Below are 19,530 nucleotides of genomic sequence, written 5' to 3'. Positions count from 1 at the left end.
CAACTTACTGAGCAATTCACAGTGTGCAAAGAACCTCCTCAGAATCATGTAGCTCTCAATGTTCAAAGATATTAATCAAAAGAATAGTCCAAAAGAATTTCCAAAGCATTTAATATTCCACGGAACACAGTGCACACAATCATCATCAACCGGAGAAAACATGGCACAACAGTGACATTACCAGGAACTATTAGAGTGTACAACCTCATTATTTATTATATATTTTTTTTCCCCCCTCTCAAAATAATTTATTTGATTTGATTTATATTTCAATGGAGGTACTGGTCACAAAATTTGTGTCTCTTTGCCTCTACAGTTAATAAAGAATCCAAATCGGAATTTGGGAAGCATCCCATAACCAACTGTGTTCAACCTCAAAGGTTCTACACTCCTCATACTGGAGCATTTAGTTTGTCCTCAGCTAGGCACATGTTGCATCCATTTTGACGAGGAGGAAGGATGTTGCCAGAGACAATTGGAGAATGTCTGGCTTGCTAACACAAGCCATTTGCTTGGGGGGGGGTTGAGAGAGAGAAGAGAGAGAGAGAGAGAGAGAGAGAGAGAGAGAGAGAGAAGGAAAGCCTTGAGACAGGGCCAGGTTCCAGTGTGTTTTGGCCCATGGGTCTCAAACCTGTGGTGGCTTGAGTCCTCGCAGCAGTCCAAACTTGCAGGGGAGGGCGATGTGAGTAAGTAAGAAGCTACTAAATGCTCAACTAAAAAGTTGATGCAGTTTACACTTTTGGGGAGTAGTGCAATTTAACGCACCTTTTTTCCCCCTAATGATTAAATGTGTTAATTGTGACATTTATTTTATTTGAATTTTGCCCATGAACATTCAAAAATTAACAGAAGTGAGCTTGGCAATTTATTTATTTCAATCCGTAAATCAGAAACTCAATAAAGGATGCGAACACATCCATCGACATGTGGATGTTAGTCTTCTATTCACAGTGGCTTCAGATGTTTTGTCCGTTCAAAATGAAAAGCTCAAATGATGAGTTTGAACTGAGAAAGCAGCTCACCCTTAGTAACCATGTTGAGGAGCTAGCTCAACAGGTTTTTGCATTTTACTACAAAGAGAAGAAGCCATCTCTGATGTGATACTACAAATCAAGGAATACAGAGTGTCTTGTCCCATCATAATGATCCACTGAAAGAGTTGTCATGTTTTTGTTCGTATTAAATCCACCATAGAGATAGAACTAATTTCTTTCCTTTTCTTGTTTACATTTTACATCTTCAGAATGCATTTCTATAGGTAAAGGGATGCTGCTGTATGTTAATGTTTGATACACTCGAGTACAACATGAAGAAAGCAGAAGCTACATGTTCAACTCTGAATAACATCATCGACATCAAATGACAGCCCGAATTTCAAAGTAACTTCTGTGTTCCAAAATTGAGTTGAAGTAGGCAAAAGTATATGTCAGAATTTGTAGTGATATGCCAAATAAATTAGATTGAAGTGGCAAGGCCTTCAAGATCAAACAGCTTTTATGAAGTTTCAATTTTCACTCAGTGTTCTTCTTTCAAACTCTTCCTCTGTGTTTCATTAGCATTTGTCAAATACTGCAGCGCTTGTATCTAATTTCTCTTTGAAGCCACTTAAGAAAGAAATTAAGGGATGACACATCCTAACTACCACTGTAAAATACTTCCTTTTATTGCAGTAATAACAGAGAGGATTATAGACCAGGAAAGCAACATATTCCTGTATATAATTATTATTTAAACACTTCCCAACATGGAAAAGGTAAGAAAAAAAAAATATGCATGAAAAACAATCTTATTAAAAAGAAAACAAACAAAAATGACATGCAAAACCCCTCAGGCTTTGATCAAATCAGGCAACTGTAAAAATATTCAAGGTGCAGATGTTTGTCATTTATATAACCCAAGTATCACTTGCCATCATAGACACAAATTGTTTCCAACAACCCCTGAAACAGAAACTATGGTCAATATTGACAGAATAGTCGAAAGATCCTGTTGAGGTGATCCACCTTGTGCTTTTGCTAACCACTCAAAGCATCCCACAAAGCATGACAGCAGTGCTTCTCCTCTAAATTACAATGACAACGCCATCCAACAGACATTTTCAGACAATAACTGAAAAAAAAAAAAAAGAGAGAAAAATTAACACAGAAAGAAAAGTTGGTCATGGAAAAGAAACAAATTGCCATTTGCCCAGAACATTTAGATTGGTCCAGCTCTGAAGACGACAGTGTAAACAAAATACGGGTAAACTTGGCCGACACATTACTTATAAGTACACTTTCATTGCAAATAAATAAGAATGACACAACACGATTCCTTTTTGACATACAGTATATATTGCTCCAAAGACACGCACATGAGGACTTAACTACTGAACTTGTGGTTTAATTGTAGATGTGACAGTGTTCAATCTTCTCACGCAAACACTGAGGTGATTGGAATATCACATCAGGCCTCATAGAAGAACAACGTATAGGCACAATTTTGATGGTGGAATTGCATAGAAGCAAAATCTCGACACCACATGACACATGCATGTTTCTAGTTCAGTTCATTCCTGATTTGGGACGTAACTATCTCCACTTTTATAAATAAGCATTTCGTTTGAAACTCCCACAACACAGTGTGTGTCTGTCTGTCTGTGAGGATGTTCATGCATGAGGCCCTCTGTTTTTACTTAAAAAAAATTCTTGGATACATAATGCTAATAAATACAGCACTTAATATTAAATCATCTCATCTCTTTGGAAAGAAAGGCTCAAACTGACTCTGTTGGGAAAAGATGAACTCGTTGTTGAGATGGGGGGGCAATAGTAGAAAGGCATTAGTTGGGCTCCGCAATGGCCCATCATCAGCAATAAGGAGTCATTCTGCACAAAAGACAGCTTTAGAGTCAAAACTAGCCGTTTTGCCCTCCTCATCATCCCTTGAGGGTTTCGAAGGTTTCCTCTCATTCCAGCTTGGACATCTCATACTTGGTCGTCATGATTTCCTACACAGTAATAACAGCAGTGTGAACTCTTGTCCAACTTTTAATTCTGGAATTACAACATAGTATAGCACAACAAGTGCATAGATTTAAAAAGCAATACCTCATCAGAGTCAAGCAAGACCGGAAGGGCTCTGAAAAGACAAAAGGACAGTTTGAATCCTTCTCATTAATTCAATTCAGGTTGCTAAACTGAATAATGATTCGTGTTAAATGACTTACATATCAGTGAGAGAGCTAGGAATGTTTTCCTCAACCCACTTCAAGTCGTCTTCCTAGATGGAGGAAAAATATGGTAAACACTGCAACCTGTTGGAAACTGCTTGTGACTGCAGATCCCTACTGGCTCTATTTCACTCAGTCTTTCCCAAACATCAAAACCCAAACCAGGAATTGCCTTTCTCCCCACGGGTCAACTTATTAAAATACATTATGTATGACCAATATATCAACATTCTTCCTAAAAAAAAAAAAAAAAAAAAGTTCTTCAACTCAATTGTGTGCCTGCTTGATTATTTTTAGGAAAGCCTTTTCTAATGAAAACCATCAAGTTTAACAGATGACACAATTACATGTGCACTACTGACCGTGTTTGTTTCTGGTGATTTCAATGCACCATTTGTCTCATTTTTTGTGGTTCTCAGTTTCATGCCAGCTGTGGAGGGAAAACCAGCTGTTACCAGAGTAGAAGAGGCTACGCATTGCGTGATAAAACCAAGATTAGGTAGGTTATCGTACCAATATTTGCAGAGGCAATAAATTCCTCAATTTCCTCATCGTCTGAGTCATCGATAAGAGGTGTGAAGGCATACCTGTGTGTATTGAAAATCAATGATGAGGATGAAAAAAAAGGGCAGGAAACAGGTTGTGGCGGCCGCCATCTAATAGAACTTGCCTTTGGTTGTTAGCAGATGGTCTCCATAGGAACATTATGACAAGTAGAATGAGGGAGAATAAAAACCTCCAGAAAGCATCTTCCACCCACAGTTCGATCCAATCCTTAGCACAAATGAGGTCCTTGTTAAAAATGTAGTTGACGTCTTATGAATTCGAGTCAAGACAGATACGCCAAGCATACTCACCAACTGGCAATCGACGAGACGGAATTTCTTTGCTGTCCAACCCATGAAAATGATGGAAGCTGCAGGATAGGCCATAAATGAAAAATATGTACGGTAACTGTAAGACATGCACGTGTTGCCAAGCATTGTGTATTCCACTCACCAATGACTGCAAATATGAGTGTGTTTGTGAAGTGCCTGTAGAGGGACAACTTAACCGGGTTTTTTCTCAGCTTCAGAGTCTTGATGGTTTGAGCCAGGCTGACAAATATGTAACTGGCAGTCAAGGCAAACGCACAACTCCGCTCAAATGAACACGCAAACCATAAGCGAACCGTTTGAAACGTTGACATTGAAATTGATACATTTGAACAAAAAATGTTTTTTATGAACCAAAATCCATAGGGAGGTTTAGTATTATTAAAGTCTTAAAAAAATCGGAGAAAAACACAATTTGCATAATAATTTGGAAAGTGGCGTTTGAGACACTATGGTTTAGTTGCATTGCATAACTCTTGAGGTATGAAGTGCAGCTGCACAAGCACAATAATGAACAATAATGTGGTAACTGAATACCTCTAAGACAATGCCAGTGAAACTGAGTGCTACTATTTTTGTAAAGGCAGAATTCTTAATGCAGGTGTGTGCGAGCCAGAGCCAGAGCCAGGTTTATGGTCAGTGAGTGTCATGCCATGCAGAAGCAGAAGAATGCATGCAAATCTTCTTAGACCAAGAGATGTCATTCGTGGCAACAAGGCATGACAATTGTGCATGTCCTACTCTTGGTCTAAGAGCTTCAAAAGCAAGAGAGACAGAGGGAAAGGAAGGATATCCACCAGCAGAGAGAGGAGTCAAGCAGAGCCAGGGGAATGTTGGCCAGCAGGGCCAGGTCTGAGTCTTTAGCCTGGAAAGAAGGACACATTGGGACAATCACATGTGGACACGAAGAAGAGTAAAAAGAACAGAAGCTCACAGAAGTGGCCAAAAAAGAGAATCCGGTAACCCGACCCATTAGGCCACAGTTTTAGCAGAGGAGTTGACTTTTGAGAGTAAAACGCTGAAAGGATATGAACCAGATGATGAATGAGTCTAATACAGCCAGAACAATTGCTGTAATGAGAGCAGGGCCATTGTCTCGACCCTTAAATACATACAAGCACAAAAAACACACTTTTGGATTCTTGTTGTAACACTTTAGGTTACGTTGTTTAAGCACGATCATATTTGGTTACCTTAACTGATTGTTGCCATGTGTTAAAAGAAACATTGTTTTACATTACAGGGGACAAAGTCTCACCCCAGTTATCCTCAGTACGCCTTCAATGGCAGCAAAGACAAAGTAGAGAACCCCGAGACCAACCACTCGATGCATCACCGTGCCTAATCGAGGCCTGTGAGGACAAAAGATAAGTATTCTTTATAAATTGATAGGTCACTGCCTTTGAAATTAGTTCTAGTGTGTGCATATAGGTTGACATACTTGACAATGCCATAGCCCAGGCTAACGATGATGACGAGCAATCGGGCTATAGTTCTTTTAAGGGCCGAAATCAGCTCGGCAAAAATCAGCAGGCCAGAAGCTGACGAACCCAAACAGCGAGACCTTTAGCAACAATGGTGGGAAATGTTTCTTTCAATTAAGCATGTCAGCAAATACTCACAAGCAGAGCCGACAATATTGGTGTTTTCGTATTCGGCGCAGAAGACCGCCTTCTCCACCATCCCCAGGAAGATGACCCCTGCGATCCAAAATTGGATCCTCAATATATCTTTCCAGTAGCAGGCAGCCCAGATGAACCACAACAGGGCGAAGAGGATGTACACCACACACATGACCATGTAGAACTGTTGACAAATAGGAGCAAAAGTGTTTGGAGAAACAGCAAATTGATCATAATTACAAGATGTTGTCTACTTACGATCATGAGAGGGTATTCTGTAATGGAAATGAACCCATGCCTGCCTTTCATCACCACACTCACTGAAATGATATTGTGTTTATTACATCAGCATCATGTGAGGAAAAATGAATAATGTAAAAAAAACAACTCCTCACTAGTTAAATTCCAGTTAGCATCTTGTTTACTGGGCACAATCTTGACAACGAGTAGGTAAGGGCCATCTTTCCATGTGGAGGCTATGACATTGTCTTTGTTTTTCACCACTGTGCTGCTGTTTGTCACTGTGCCGCCATCATACTCTTCAGTAATCCATCGGATATCGCTTTCATCCTGCAGCATTGCAAAAACAAAACACAGATTACAACGTTGGCCTCAAGTTGCTATCAAAATTCAGAATACTACTGACCAAATCTTTTCCCTCAACAGGCGGACTGACAGTTCGTGGCTCTGCCTTGGCTTTCTGGAGGAAGTGGAGGAGGTGAGAGCATAAGATGATCTTAAATACAGTACGTGACTCTCTGAATAATGCAATAAACACCTACTTTTAACACTGGAAAGGAGCGCAGATTACTGTTACACACTATCGGTTTGTGTTTGTGCTCGATGTACTCTCCTTTTATGAGGGGATTGGGATCTAAGCTCTGCCCGCGGCTCAGCGGCGTTCGCTCGTACATTTCCTACAAAAGGGCAAAACAATTGATCTTGTCATCAAGCAATGACAACATCAATAAGTATTTAAATACAGTCATACTCACATCAAGATTATTGAAATCATTGTGGCAGGGGTAGTATTTCAAATACCACTGAATGGTGAATGTTACCTCATCAGGGCAGCCAAATGACACAACTGCAACAACAAACAAGCCAGGGTGAACACAAAATGGGAGTCTGTTAATTGTGAAATGATCAGACTGTATTTTTTTCCCATCTTACCTTTCAGTTCAATGTTGGTGTCTTTAAACATGGACTTTCTTAACAGTAGCGGTCTTGAGGTCTGTTGGAGAGCAAATGATCATTTTTCTTTGATACATCAGAATCAGCTTTATTGTCAATTGTTCATTCTTCCAGGCTAATAATACTATCATACTGCAACTGGACAGTGCGGGTCAAATTTGAAACGTTCTCTGCATTTCTGGATTATCTAGCTTCAATGAAATGGACTGATCTTTAAATAAAACAGTCAATGACGAGCTTCTGTTCTGCTTCATGTTAAAACTTCCAAGCAGATGTCTGAATAAAACACTCAAATTCAAGTGTGTTCTTTTCCAACCATTTTGGGACCTCTTCAAAAAACAGTACAGTACAGTACAGTACAGTACAGTACAGTACAGTGCAGCGCAGTGCAGTACAGTACAGTACATTACAGTACAGTAGTAGTACACGGACGAGCCAATCTGGGGCTAGCTACCAGTAACAAACAACAGCTATTTATATGTCCCACGACATACATATAAAGACTAAAACGAAGCCGAACATTTTAAATTATTTTGTTATGAAGTGTATCAATTCATAGACGAAGGTTAACCGCCGATTCTTCCATGACAGCAAGCTAGCATCACACGGCTAACACAGTTAGCCGTATCAACTGTTAATTTGTAACTCTTACACTTGAAGCGGTTATTTTCCATGATCCCGTCTCTGGAGCAGATGCAACTGTTTTTATGGCAACGAGTGAGAGTACATAAAGAAATATCCATGTATAGAAACGCTCCTTGTTCACGTAGCTCCACGTACTCATTGGAACAGCTGCCATGTTGCAGCGCGTGAACGCTATCGTTCTCGAGGCGTCCTGAACGCACCACAGCAGAAAGCTCCTCGAGGTCGCATTCAGGTGCATCGTACCTGGACGATCCGGTACTACGTTTTCATCCAATATGCAATAATGTATCTAGAGAAATAAAGACTCGATAGAAACTTGACTTTTAATGACATTATGATTATTATACATATAATGTATATGTATTTCAACGATCAATTGATTTGCACGAGACCAGCAGTCTCAGACAAATCTGTATCTTCCTTCATCTCTATCCTATTTTCAGATTTTTTTCCCATCGGAAATCTTGCAAAACAGAAATTAATCTTCCACACCATAGTTTTTTCCGTTTAAAATACTTGATAAATAGTATAGTTGTCAATTAATTTTGACACCTCTACACTGAACTGTTTCCAATAAGGTTCTCCGCCTTTTGTTGACCCTGCCCTAACTCTTTTGGAATGTGTCACCTTCAAAATCAGAGAATATTTGCAAAAAAAAAAAAAAAAAACAATAACACATCAGTTTGAACATGAAATAATTTGACTTTGTAGTGTATTCATTTGAGTAAAGGTCAAAAACCATTGTGGTTGGGTTTTATATAAAATATTTATAACCACTTTGAGGACCACAAAAACATTTGAAAAATGTTACAATGATAGGCCTGAAATACTGTATTCTATAAATTATTTATTCTTCCACTATACAATGCATTTATGTAGGTTATTTACATTACATTTTCCACATCAACAGCAACAAAACACAAAAGTAAACCATTTCACAGTCTAGTGGATTCTAAATATATGTGCAAACATCAACAAGGTTGAACTCAGGTTGACAACAACAATGACATTAAGAGGATCAAATCATCATTTGTTTATAAAATTAAATTACACTACAGATGGTTTTAGTGGAGCATAGCAAAATGTTTAGTACTCAACCACTGTAGGGAAATTTTAATACAATTCAGTATGGTACAAAATACAATACAATACAAAACCTTCGAACTTCTTGATACCAAACTTTTACAGCAAGTGGGAAATATCACTGGAGTTGTGATCTGTCCGTGTACCATCTGGAACCACGTTGCCATTTGAGCGACTTGACGAATCACTCGACAAAAGAGGAATGTCCAGTGTTGGAGATCTCAGTGACGTATCTGGGGAGATAACCACCACATAACGACTATCGTCATCGTCATCCTCCATGCTCCCGTGAACGTCCGCAGTAACTATTGCGTTTTCTGCTTCCTGGTGGCTGCAGGAAGGTGAGGAGCCGAGCATAGGATGTTCCGTAGCCTCTCTATCAGGGCTCTCATCCTGGAAGCTGGTGTTGATGTAGATGATATCCTCTTTGCTAAAAGACTCTGGAAACCTTTCTGTGATTTTTTCCAGCATTTCACGCAGTTGGGAAAAATGGGGTCGGTCCAGAGGATCGACCCTCCAACAGCTATACATGATCTCATACCTAGTCACAAGGATAAAAACGTTTAGACAAAAAAATCTAAATGAGTGAACCGAGCAGAAAACACTCACAGATCATCCAAACAGTCTGTTGGTTGCTTCAGCCTGTGTCCTTCGAGGAGGTAGTCATAAATCTCGTGGTTCTGAATGCCGGGATATGGTGTCATCCCTCGTGTAGCGATCTCCCACATGGTAACACCGAATGCCCACTGCCAGATGAAATGGAAGGTACGATTTGGATTTTATTTATAGCTCAGCAGTTGTTGTGATCATTATTAAAATTTAAAACACTTGCAGTTCCATATTAATATTGATCAATTTCCCTCATTATAAATCATTATTGACAATTACAATAATCTGTGTTTTCACCCAACAAGTCACTCTCAGTTTTAAAAGTTGGGTGACCCTGCTCTATAGTTTCTAAATATAGATTTGTACAGAGTAATAACTTACCACATCGCTTTTGACGGTAAATACTCTGTCTGCCAGACTCTCAACTGCTATCCATTTGACAGGCATTTTAGCAATTCTGCCTTGCCGGTAATAATCTCCGCTGTAGATCTTCTTGGATAAGCCAAAATCGGCAACACATACCGTCATGTCATCACGCAGCCTAAGGGGGAAATTGAACAACATATAAGTAAATATTAAACATATTAAAAAGTCGCTCAAGCCAGATCAATAACTCACATGCAGTTGCGAGCGGCCAGGTCGCGATGCAGAAAGTTCCGCCTGCTGAGATACTCCATTCCAGAGGCAATGTCTACCATGAACTTTAGGAGTGTCTGTGTTGGTAAGAACTGTGGAATAACATTAATATGGTAGATTATATATGATCAGATGTGCTTATATTATACACAATGTCTGATTCCTTACAACTGGATTCTCTCCCAGGCGTGATCGCAGCAGGAAGGTGTGTAGATCTCCGTATTTCATAAAGGGCAGGATGACCATAGGCTTGGGGAAATGTCCAGCTCCCATTTCCAGGCACACACCTAAAGAGGGTGACAATGTTACACAAACTCAAAAAAGGTAATGTGTGTGGTTTTTTTTTTACAATTACTGAAAATGTGTTGTATTTTTCCTAACCAAGCAGCCTGATGACATTAGGATGGTGGAAATCTTTCATGCAGGCTGCCTCATTCAGGAACTCCTCTATTTCCCTCTGGGAAAAACTATCCACTGTTTAAAAACAGGAAAAATACAATTGCATTTAAATCATTGCAAAATTGCTTTAAAAAGAAAGAATGAAAGAAAAGAACTTGCATTTCATTGTCTTTACAGCAACTTTTTCTGACATTCCATTAGGTTGTCTTAAATGACCCTCCATCACTGAGCCAAATTCACCTGACGGGGAAAGAAAAATACTGTTAAATTCAGTCTGGAGTCAATATACATGTTTGTCATGGTTGTCCATTCCCCCATTCACCTTCTCCGAGCACCTTTCCTATGGATAGCAAGTTCCTCATGACCATCACATCCTGCAGTTTGGCATGGAGTTCATCGCTGACACCGAAGTTTACAACTGCAGACAAAGTTAGGTATGTTAAAATGGATTATTTTAGATTAATTTGTGCCAAATTCAAATATCAATATCATTAAAAATCATGAAATCACTCAAGTGTAATACATGTTGATATGACCATGAATTTAAAAGTGTTCCATTTTGTGACTGCTGTACTGATATTATATTTAGAAACATACGAGTTATTCCGACAGCAGACCGATTGTAGGATCTCTGAGGGATGTACTGGACCATCGGCTGTTGCTTTTCTTCACTTCCCAACAGCCGCCTGCAGGGAGAGATAGTGAGACAGAAAAGACAATCAGACTGTGCACACTTAGGTCATTATAGTGAGTGAGATTCAGTACAATAGATAGTCAAAGCATGGACTCTCTCCGAGTTGTTTTTGGAATTCAGCTGCTGTTTTCCTAACTGTGTGTGGTGACAAAATCATATCTGCATCCTGAGAGGCAAGACTGAGTCACTGACTTCTAGTGACTTATTGTGAACCTTAGCAAACCAGCAGCTGCACAAAAAAAACACTCAGTTCAGATGCATAGGGGAGTGATTAAGAGGAAGCAAAGACACTTTATGGAAGTGTCACATTTTTTTTCTCGGCTCCAGAAGCTCATGACTGTAAAAAGAAGCGTCAACTACTGATCACTTTACGAGACGTGAAAGCAAGGCAAAGCCATTTCAAAGATAAGATGATCAAGTTTAGAGAAAGGTTTTTGATTGGATCAACTTTGAGTCCAGGAATCTCAGCATACCCAAGACAAGAGTCAGATGTCCTGTTGTGTACACAAATAGCCATCCAGAGGACAAGCATCAAAAGACAGACTCCACACACTACACCCAGAACAACACTGACAGAATCTGGGATCTTTGTGCCGGGGCTTGTGGATGGTGATGGACCTGATTCTAAAACAGAGAAATTGACATTTTTAAAATTCAATTTGAAAGCCATACAGTATATGGATCATATTGCAGGGAGGAAATTCTGAGAAGCACGACATGGACAAATAGAATTCATTCAGTTAATTCAATAGTCAAGATCCAATTTGTTCAAATTTAGAATTGTTTTCAAAGGAAATAATGGCAAATTGTCAATTCAGTTCCAGCGTCAAAACAAGTAAATGCTCTTCTGCGGGATGGCAAACAGTAGAAGAGTGTAATGTCATTTTTCTCTTCTCACTTATGTACAAAACAAATTTGGGGCAATTCAAGTATGAGGAAATAAATCACGAGCGTGGCTTACTGTCTTCTGGCACAAACAGCCAGACCCGTGGGCTGACCATGCCGCTCCCAGCACGTGTGCATGCGGCCACCTCCGCACTGTACGTGGTGTTGAAATTGTGCAGCGCCACAAAGGCCGTGTTGCTGTAACTGTGGATCTGAACATAAATAATGGTGTCACAATATTATAATTTGCTAAGCAATTAGTATCTTAAAAGTTAATCATTACATGTAGGTAGATAAGAAACCGAAAGAATAAGGTCAAAGGTTCAATGGTTCAAAAAGACAAGAATATAACAAGCAAAACATGAGCACGCCGTGTGACCTCTCGTACCACAACCTTGAGTTTGTTGAAATAACAACAGCCACATTTACAGGAATAAACCTCCGCTCCCACATAATTCCCCTCAAAAAACAGTGTGCAACCAGTAATAATACCCTGAAAAAAGGAAACATGGCTAGCTGCAATGAAGGTCACCATGTGACAGACAGTCTCGTATTTCACAACATTACATCCCAATATGCTGACTGACTGACTGACAGAGGACTCAGACTCATTTCTGTCTGGAGCACCAATACATTGATAGCTATGAGTGCATTTCCAGTCAGTGCTGATGTCAGAAGGCTTTTGTATAGCATGCGCTGTTGTGACGTCAGCAACAATGGACAACACAAAGGAGATTTAAGCCTACTATGCACATCCTGTTGTATTCATATTCCATTGACTTTGTAGTGACTCACAGCCACATGACAAATGAAGAAAAACATTGACAATTTATTTTTTCACAATCGCTTCCTTAACTTCCACACGGACAGGAAGACCAGGAAATATGCCATTGTCTTAGAAAGCACTACTGTAGGGCCACAAGAGATAAACCCGTAATGGAAAAAAATAAAATCACAATTATTGGTTAATATAACAAGTTAATTAATGACTGCGCTGGAGAGTCTATAACATTCCTTGCATTCTTTCTTTTCCGTCTTCCTTCGTTTGTTGACAGAGAAATGAGCTGACCATAGGCTCAGTCACATTGTTTTCATCCTTGTCATTTTTTGTTAGTAAGTTTTCGAATTATGTAATGCTAGGCTATTTACTGAAAATGCACAATGTGGCCTCATTTGAGTGGTGGACACACTTACAAATCGATTGTATTGATATATGTTTCTTGCGTACACAATTACATACATGATACAACTCGTTGGTCATTTAAGTGTCTTTGATTAATAATGGGAAAACTATTTAATCAGAAAGTTATGTAAATATGACTTTAATGGCTAAGGAAATACTCTGTATGTTTTGAATTCCTCTTTCCGTGCACGATAGAGAATAATGCTGCGCAGCGGAGTTGCCAAAGCAAATGTCTGCATAGAAGTACCTCAACTTGCCATGTCGTATGTCTTTAAAACTAAAGCAGAATCACTTGCTCACCTTGTTCACATGGGTTCCATGTCGGACAATTATGTCATAGCCTTGCAGGATACCGTTTATCTTATCATCCGGCGGAGGTTTCCACCTGATCACCAGCCACGTTTCATTCAGCTGCATGGTGACATTTCGAGGATAGACTGATGGCACTGGATAACAGAAGGATGATAGTAACATGGCACCATAATACTTTTTATGTGGAAAAAAAGGGCAATAATGTAAAGAATGTCCGGTTTAAACTTTGATAACACTTTGGTATGTGGTCCTTTCCTGGCTAAAATATCCCCCACAATGTCCCTTGAAGGGAAACTCCACCCTGTAGGAACTCTTTTGGTGAGACCGCTCCTATTTCCGAAATGTCTCGAGGTAAACTGGAGGAACTTGTCAGATGTAGAGCAGGTAGAACATTCCAATCCCAATAGCTTTTTCTGCAGGGTATTTAAAATTGATTGAAATTGTATCTCAAGACTGATAATATTCGCAGTAGTCTTTCTGTTGTTGCAGTTTTTTGCTGAGGTAGAAAAGTGGTCCAAATTCAAAACTTGCTTCATATGAAGAGTACTTTGAGGTATATTTTGCTATGACTCAAAGCAATAAAAAAAATAATACAACTATTGTACCATGATTATATTGATGACATGTTACTTAATGAAATAGCTAAAGATGCACATGACATTTAACCTCATTGGAAATCATATTTGGTTGTAAACTGTTGGATGGTCACGCACCTCCCTCAGTTGTGTTGCTCTGAATCCAAGGTGAGAACGGAGAAGCTCCCACCTCATTGCTGCAGGAAACACTCATGTTGTAAGACGTCATGGCTTGAAGCCCAGTGACTTCACACTGGAATGGCGGCACCGTGGCATTGATGAACCTGGTTATGGTCACCTCCCCTATCCTGCGACTCACCTCTTTCAACTTGGATCACACAGAAAACATGCAGTGATATATCTGAGGAGAGTTCAAAACAATCAAGGAGTAGATATCACACTCACCCTGATGTGACACTTGACGAATGGAGAGAAACCGTCATGTCCGGGCTCCCAGCTTAGTATCAATTTATTGGACTCCCTTGCAATCACAGTCAAGTTAGACACAGTCTTTGGAAGCACTAAAAAAACACAATCCATTAAAACCTCCGTTAATAGTCATATTTCCAAAAAATGTTCTACAAGACTGCAACATACAAGTACATTCAAGGACAAGAGAAAATATTTTGACTCTTCCAAAAACAAGTTGCTATTTTTTGTTGTCATCAGCATTTGTGGCATACCTTTAATGTTGATGTTTGCCTCTCTGGATGTACTGACCCCCTTCTCGTTGTAAGCTTCGCAGTTGTACTGAGTGTACTTGTTGACACCTTTAGTAGACACATTAGAGAGGATGACTCAGTGTTAAGTATGTGCTGATTATTTGATGGAAACACTGAATGTCTAATAACGCTAATTTTGACCATAACTAGGTATTCTCTTTGTGCAGACGGAACAGGTCTCGTCTCTTCTTCCGAAGTGAGAATGTCATCAACCTATAAAATTGACAAATTATTTTTGAATTTCTTCTTCACGATACTCAACGGTTAGAAAAACTGCCTATTGTACTGGCTTTCTGTCAGTCAAAAGCCTCAAACTTTGCTCCGCTTGAAAAATACTGGAACAAATGCCCCTTTTGTGCACAATTTCGGAAGCCAAGCTAAGCAAACAGCAGCTAGAGAGAGAGTACTGGATGTTTTGTTTATATTTTTAAGAGTGTCTTGACCTTCCCCCGGAGCACTAGTGTAAACAGTGCCATGCTTTTTACACAAACACAAACTGCACCACATGTTTGTGCTTTTAACTCAAAATGACAGTGACTCTCAAAGTCTGATGTGCAAATAACTGAGGAGTTGAAGAATTCAGTGAAGCTTTTGGGAGTAATGGGCAAATACCTTCGCAAATTTTTGGGCAAGTTGCAAAAATGCCATGACTACAAGCCTTAGCTTTTGAGTGCACAGCCAACAGATGTTGGAAGCAAAATGGAGAGTGAGCAGGTTTGACTGGAATAAGTCATTCTTGTTAAATGTGGAAAAACAGAAAAGGGAAACGTCAATCATGACTGGTTTTTAGGACAAGAGTGTCTCTCACCCAAATCTGTGGTATACATGATTAATATTTTTTGTAAAATTAAGATGCTTGAAAAATATTATTTACATGCAAAAGGTTGTTTCAAGATTTTAAGCCAATAATTGAGAAGTTAAGTCTGCTCCAGCATTTCATGAACTAACGGTCCACCTAAAATATAATTACAGAAAACCAGTTTCTATTCTAATTTGTTTATGTGTCAAAAAAGTAGTAGCTCAAAAATATATCTTTTTGGCACTAAAAATACACAAAGATGAGGCATTCGTATTCTAGTTGTATGGTAAGCACGGGTAAATTGATGACTGAGACGGAAACAACCAGTTCAGAGTAGCAAGTGGGTTGGCTGGGAATACAGTAGAAGGAAGTTTTGCTGCATTGGTCGAGCAAGCTATAATTTTGAGGTTATTGTAAAACTGCCAGAAATGTTCGCTTTCCATTTATAAAGCACTGCCAATTAGAGAGACTTTGTTTTCTTGCTGGGTACCACCACATTTCAGTGAACCCGACTGGATTTTGCTTCATGTGAAGTAAACTATACAATCATTTTACGAAGCATCGTTGCCATGACTCAGACTGTAAAACTGATTAATATTGCAAACGTGCACAGAAATTTTAAGCCAGATGACAAATATGATTCAATGTTTTCATGGTTTACAACTTGCGAGAAATTTGTGTCTCTCGCTACAGCTCAGTTCAATGAGCATCAGAGGAGTGACATTCTTGGTTTAGTTTCGGACTTTGTTTTTTTTTTAACATTTGTAGCTTTTTTTTGCAAGATGATAAGTAAAAAAGAAGAATACATAAAAAAAAATTCCATGCACTGATACAAACGGAGAGCTGTAGAACTTTTGTGTGTGTCTAAATACGAACATTATCAATGGCCTCAATGACACCAGCCTTGGTGGTACAAATCTCTTTGGATCAGCACAGTGGAGATGCTTAGGCAGCGAAGATGAAGCAGAATAGAAACCACTTGCAGACCAAAACACACAAGCTCGTGATAGCCGCTCACGAGCTACCCACTGACTGGCAAGCTGCTATATGGGTCATCACTTATTCTCAAAGGCGGAGTAAGTTTCCCATTTGATTTTAAAATTGTATATTTGACATTTATGTAAGATATACTGAAAGATGTGTGAGGTGAAGTTGTGATATTTAATAACAAATAGAGGGGTCAAACAGATTATGTAGTGTTCTTTAACACTTGACATGAACTCTTGCAGATGCCTTATGTGGACATAGAAGCACTTGCCGCATAAAACAAGTGCAACGTGTGTAGTGAAAGTACTGAGTTCTGGTAGTTTGCAGCCTCCAGCCCCTCCTTGCTTGGGAAGTGGGCTGTCCTGTCAATGAGGTCTTTGTCTCCGGAGCCAACCCCCGAACGGAATGCATGTATAACCCCCCCACTCCAGCCCTTCCTTGCACACACTGGATCAAAAAGCACAGCTCTGAACATTTAACCCATTGCGCAACTGGCTGTGTTGCCCCACAGGAGGAGCCTTTAGCCTGAATGACACACTCAGCCAAAAACGTATCCTTCTCATAAAGTTGGGTTTTATCATTTTAACAGGTTCACCTCAGAATTTTCAAGAGGTTTTAGTTTCTCAATCCTAAAAAAATAATAATAAAGCCAATAATGGCCCAAATAATAGCCTTCTAATATAGTGTGTGTTTAGGGTTTGAAAAGATAAAATCTTGTACATGACACCAAATATGATTGCATAAAAATCTCATTGTATAAGCATAAGGACATGCTGAGGTAGTGAAGATGAAACAGAACGGAAACCACCAACAAACAAATGCAACTTGAGGTCACGCCAGCTCAATATGTCTCTATTATAAGAAATACTTTTCTTTCTATTTGTCGGTTTGATAATAATACTCAAGAGTTTCTCCATTGAGCTACTTTAAAAGTCATGCATTTGTGCAAGACAGTTACAATGTGCAATCTGAACGACAACAAGGTTTTGTTTGGATGTTCTTAAAACTAGTGTATACTATTTGGCTTGACATTGTATTATTTTTTTTGTCATCATAATCTCTCACTGTAAACACAATAAAGATTTTTGCTTACCTTCCACATGGTAAGTACTGGGTGAGCTATGATAGTCACCATCGGGTATTCCATCACGCAGCCAGCGAATCTTAACAGGGTCTGGAGGTCCGACCGCCTCACATGACAGAGTGAAAGGCGTGTCCTTTGTTGTGTTTCTGTCCTCAGGTTGCTGGATAAAAGTTGGAAGACCTACAAAAAAAAAAGAATTGTGATAAGCGCGGAGCTCTTAACAAGTGCCCGATGCCACTTTGGACTTACCTTCTACCTTGATGGTGATAGGTTGAGACTCCATCATAATGTTGCCGATGCTGAGCCTGCAGCGGTACATGCCAGCGTCTGCCCTTTGCACCTGGGTAATGCTGTGACACCATTTTAAAATGTCAAAGTTCAATTCAGAAATAAATGCAGGTCCTAGACAAAGTCTTCCCTCACTCCCTCACCTCCTAAGTGTGGATTTTACCAAGTGCTCTTTGCCTTTTGTATGTGGAGTTTTTACACTTTTACAAAAGTATCAGTATGATGAGTTCAAGAGGAAAACAAAAATGAAACAATAGAACAGTTTATGGTACTAAGTCAAAGAAGCCTTCTTTTTTAGATACAAGGCCACTCCCATTTTGAGTTGTGATTAAAAATCTTATCAAAAGCATTTTTTTAAATCAAATTGTGGCTATACGTTCATTGTCATTTTAAAATAAGTTATTTTCATAACTTTAAAGTATATGAATTACTATGCCTGTAACTATGCTATTGCATTACATAAAGTAAAAGAAGGCTAAAGAGAACTTCAGGGCTACATACGTACCTGACAGTGGAAAGAAGAGTTGTTGCCTTGTCTGTGATGGTCTGCAGTTCATTAATCATTACTTGCATGTTCGTAGCCAGGTCCTGGCCGTTCTTCATCCACAAGATGGTGGGATCAAGCTGGGTATCGGGAATGTCAATGGAACAGCTGAACTTTGCCTCATGTCCTTCCGACAACTGGATGAAATCTGTGGTGGTCTTAAAATTGAGCCGTTTTAGCTCATCTGGGCTGAGGTACATCTTGGAAGCATGGCCTGACACAACGAGGGGCTCAGAGGTCCTGATGGGCCGATGGAGATGCTTGCTGGATTCTTGGGCTGTTTACACAGTCACATTAGGTTTTAATGAAATTGGGTTTGATAAAGAGTGTACAAGGATTACTAATATAGCATTATTTTGTATAATACAACTTTTTTCTTTTTTAAACCTTATAAACACACAAACTAAATTTGGGGGGAAATCAATCCAATGAAAACATGTCAATATTTACATATCACAAGGCTGTTGAGTTACAGTATTTATTCTGTTCAAAAATGGGAAAGTTCGACACTATTGACACAAAGTCCAAGATCCAAAACACCAGTTAGTTTGTTTCAAAATTGTGCCCAATAATTATTTTCATCAGTTTATCGCGGCATTAGTTGTATTAATCACTATCACATACGAATAGGGGGGAATTTAAGAAGTTGTCAATACACAATAAATGCCAATCTACTTTAAATAATTAGGAGTTGCAAATCCGTGTGATAAACATCTTGAGTTTATCCTAACGTGACATGTGAGCCAAAACGTAAACTTTTTTTTCCAATTATATTTCACAATCAAGATTTGATGACATTAGTGAGATGAGACGCACAGATAGATCAACCCAAAGGAGACAGCTTTACTCTTCGGGTCTTCCAAGTGCGCTCACAGGTTGGCACTTTGAAAGCGTTTCATTTTATCTGAGCTGAACAATTATTTTTTAATCCAGTCAAACTTGCTTCCGTAGAGGCATGAAACTTATGAAAGAAACACATTACCACTGCTAGAATTCCACACAGTCAGTGCCATGGTTACGGTGTAGAGTATAAATCCCAACCAGGCATCTGAAGTCCGCTTCTTTGCCATTTTTCCTCTGCACTTCTCAATCCAAGCAGGCGGAAAATACCCACAACAATGATGCCAGCGCAGATTCGATTGCACGACGACTGACCTACATCACCCAGGAGAACTTTGACACT

The 19,530-nt window shown here is 39.3% G+C and overlaps 2 protein-coding genes across 3 annotated transcripts; both read right to left on the bottom strand.

Moving 5' to 3' along the window:
* Positions 1-1,647: 1,647 nt before the first annotated feature.
* tmem87b (transmembrane protein 87B) lies at positions 1,648-7,777 on the bottom strand. Of its 2 annotated transcripts, none has more exons than XM_085921952.1 (19): positions 7,555-7,777; positions 6,882-6,942; positions 6,704-6,795; positions 6,491-6,625; positions 6,355-6,408; positions 6,104-6,278; positions 5,967-6,028; positions 5,709-5,892; positions 5,528-5,627; positions 5,345-5,438; positions 4,880-4,951; positions 4,211-4,319; positions 4,069-4,127; positions 3,882-3,985; positions 3,725-3,798; positions 3,574-3,641; positions 3,209-3,261; positions 3,090-3,120; positions 1,648-2,989 (listed from the first exon to the last, which is right to left on the bottom strand). In XM_085921952.1, exons 1-19 carry the CDS (start codon positions 7,699-7,701, stop codon positions 2,948-2,950), a joined length of 1,716 nt encoding a protein of 571 aa, XP_085778078.1. In that variant the 5' UTR covers positions 7,702-7,777; the 3' UTR covers positions 1,648-2,947. The 2 variants fall into 2 exon arrangements, with proteins under 2 accessions (XP_085778078.1, XP_085778077.1); XM_085921951.1 differs by lacking the exon at positions 4,880-4,951 and adding an exon at positions 5,118-5,188 and having other exon boundaries at positions 4,211-4,320; positions 7,555-7,775.
* Positions 7,778-8,374: 597 nt separating this feature from the next.
* On the bottom strand, positions 8,375-19,523 carry mertka (c-mer proto-oncogene tyrosine kinase a). Its single transcript, XM_085921950.1, has 19 exons — positions 19,330-19,523; positions 18,309-18,624; positions 17,765-17,865; positions 17,525-17,695; positions 14,607-14,693; positions 14,329-14,444; positions 14,062-14,251; positions 13,337-13,482; positions 11,930-12,065; positions 11,442-11,592; positions 10,872-10,960; positions 10,597-10,692; positions 10,434-10,514; positions 10,257-10,349; positions 10,044-10,162; positions 9,858-9,967; positions 9,621-9,780; positions 9,240-9,376; positions 8,375-9,171 (listed from the first exon to the last, which is right to left on the bottom strand). The coding sequence occupies exons 1-19, from the start codon at positions 19,415-19,417 to the stop codon at positions 8,730-8,732; spliced, it is 2,829 nt and encodes a 942-aa protein (XP_085778076.1). The 5' UTR covers positions 19,418-19,523; the 3' UTR covers positions 8,375-8,729.
* Between the last annotated feature and the right edge of the window lie 7 nt (positions 19,524-19,530).

This window comes from Syngnathus leptorhynchus, chromosome 10 (assembly GCF_054491065.1).
Source record: "Syngnathus leptorhynchus isolate UIUO chromosome 10, UIUO_Slep, whole genome shotgun sequence".
In the NCBI taxonomy this organism is placed as follows: domain Eukaryota; kingdom Metazoa; phylum Chordata; class Actinopteri; order Syngnathiformes; family Syngnathidae; genus Syngnathus; species Syngnathus leptorhynchus.
The sequence above is the reverse complement of the archived record's forward strand: the minus strand, read 5'-3'. Positions and strand labels throughout refer to the sequence as shown.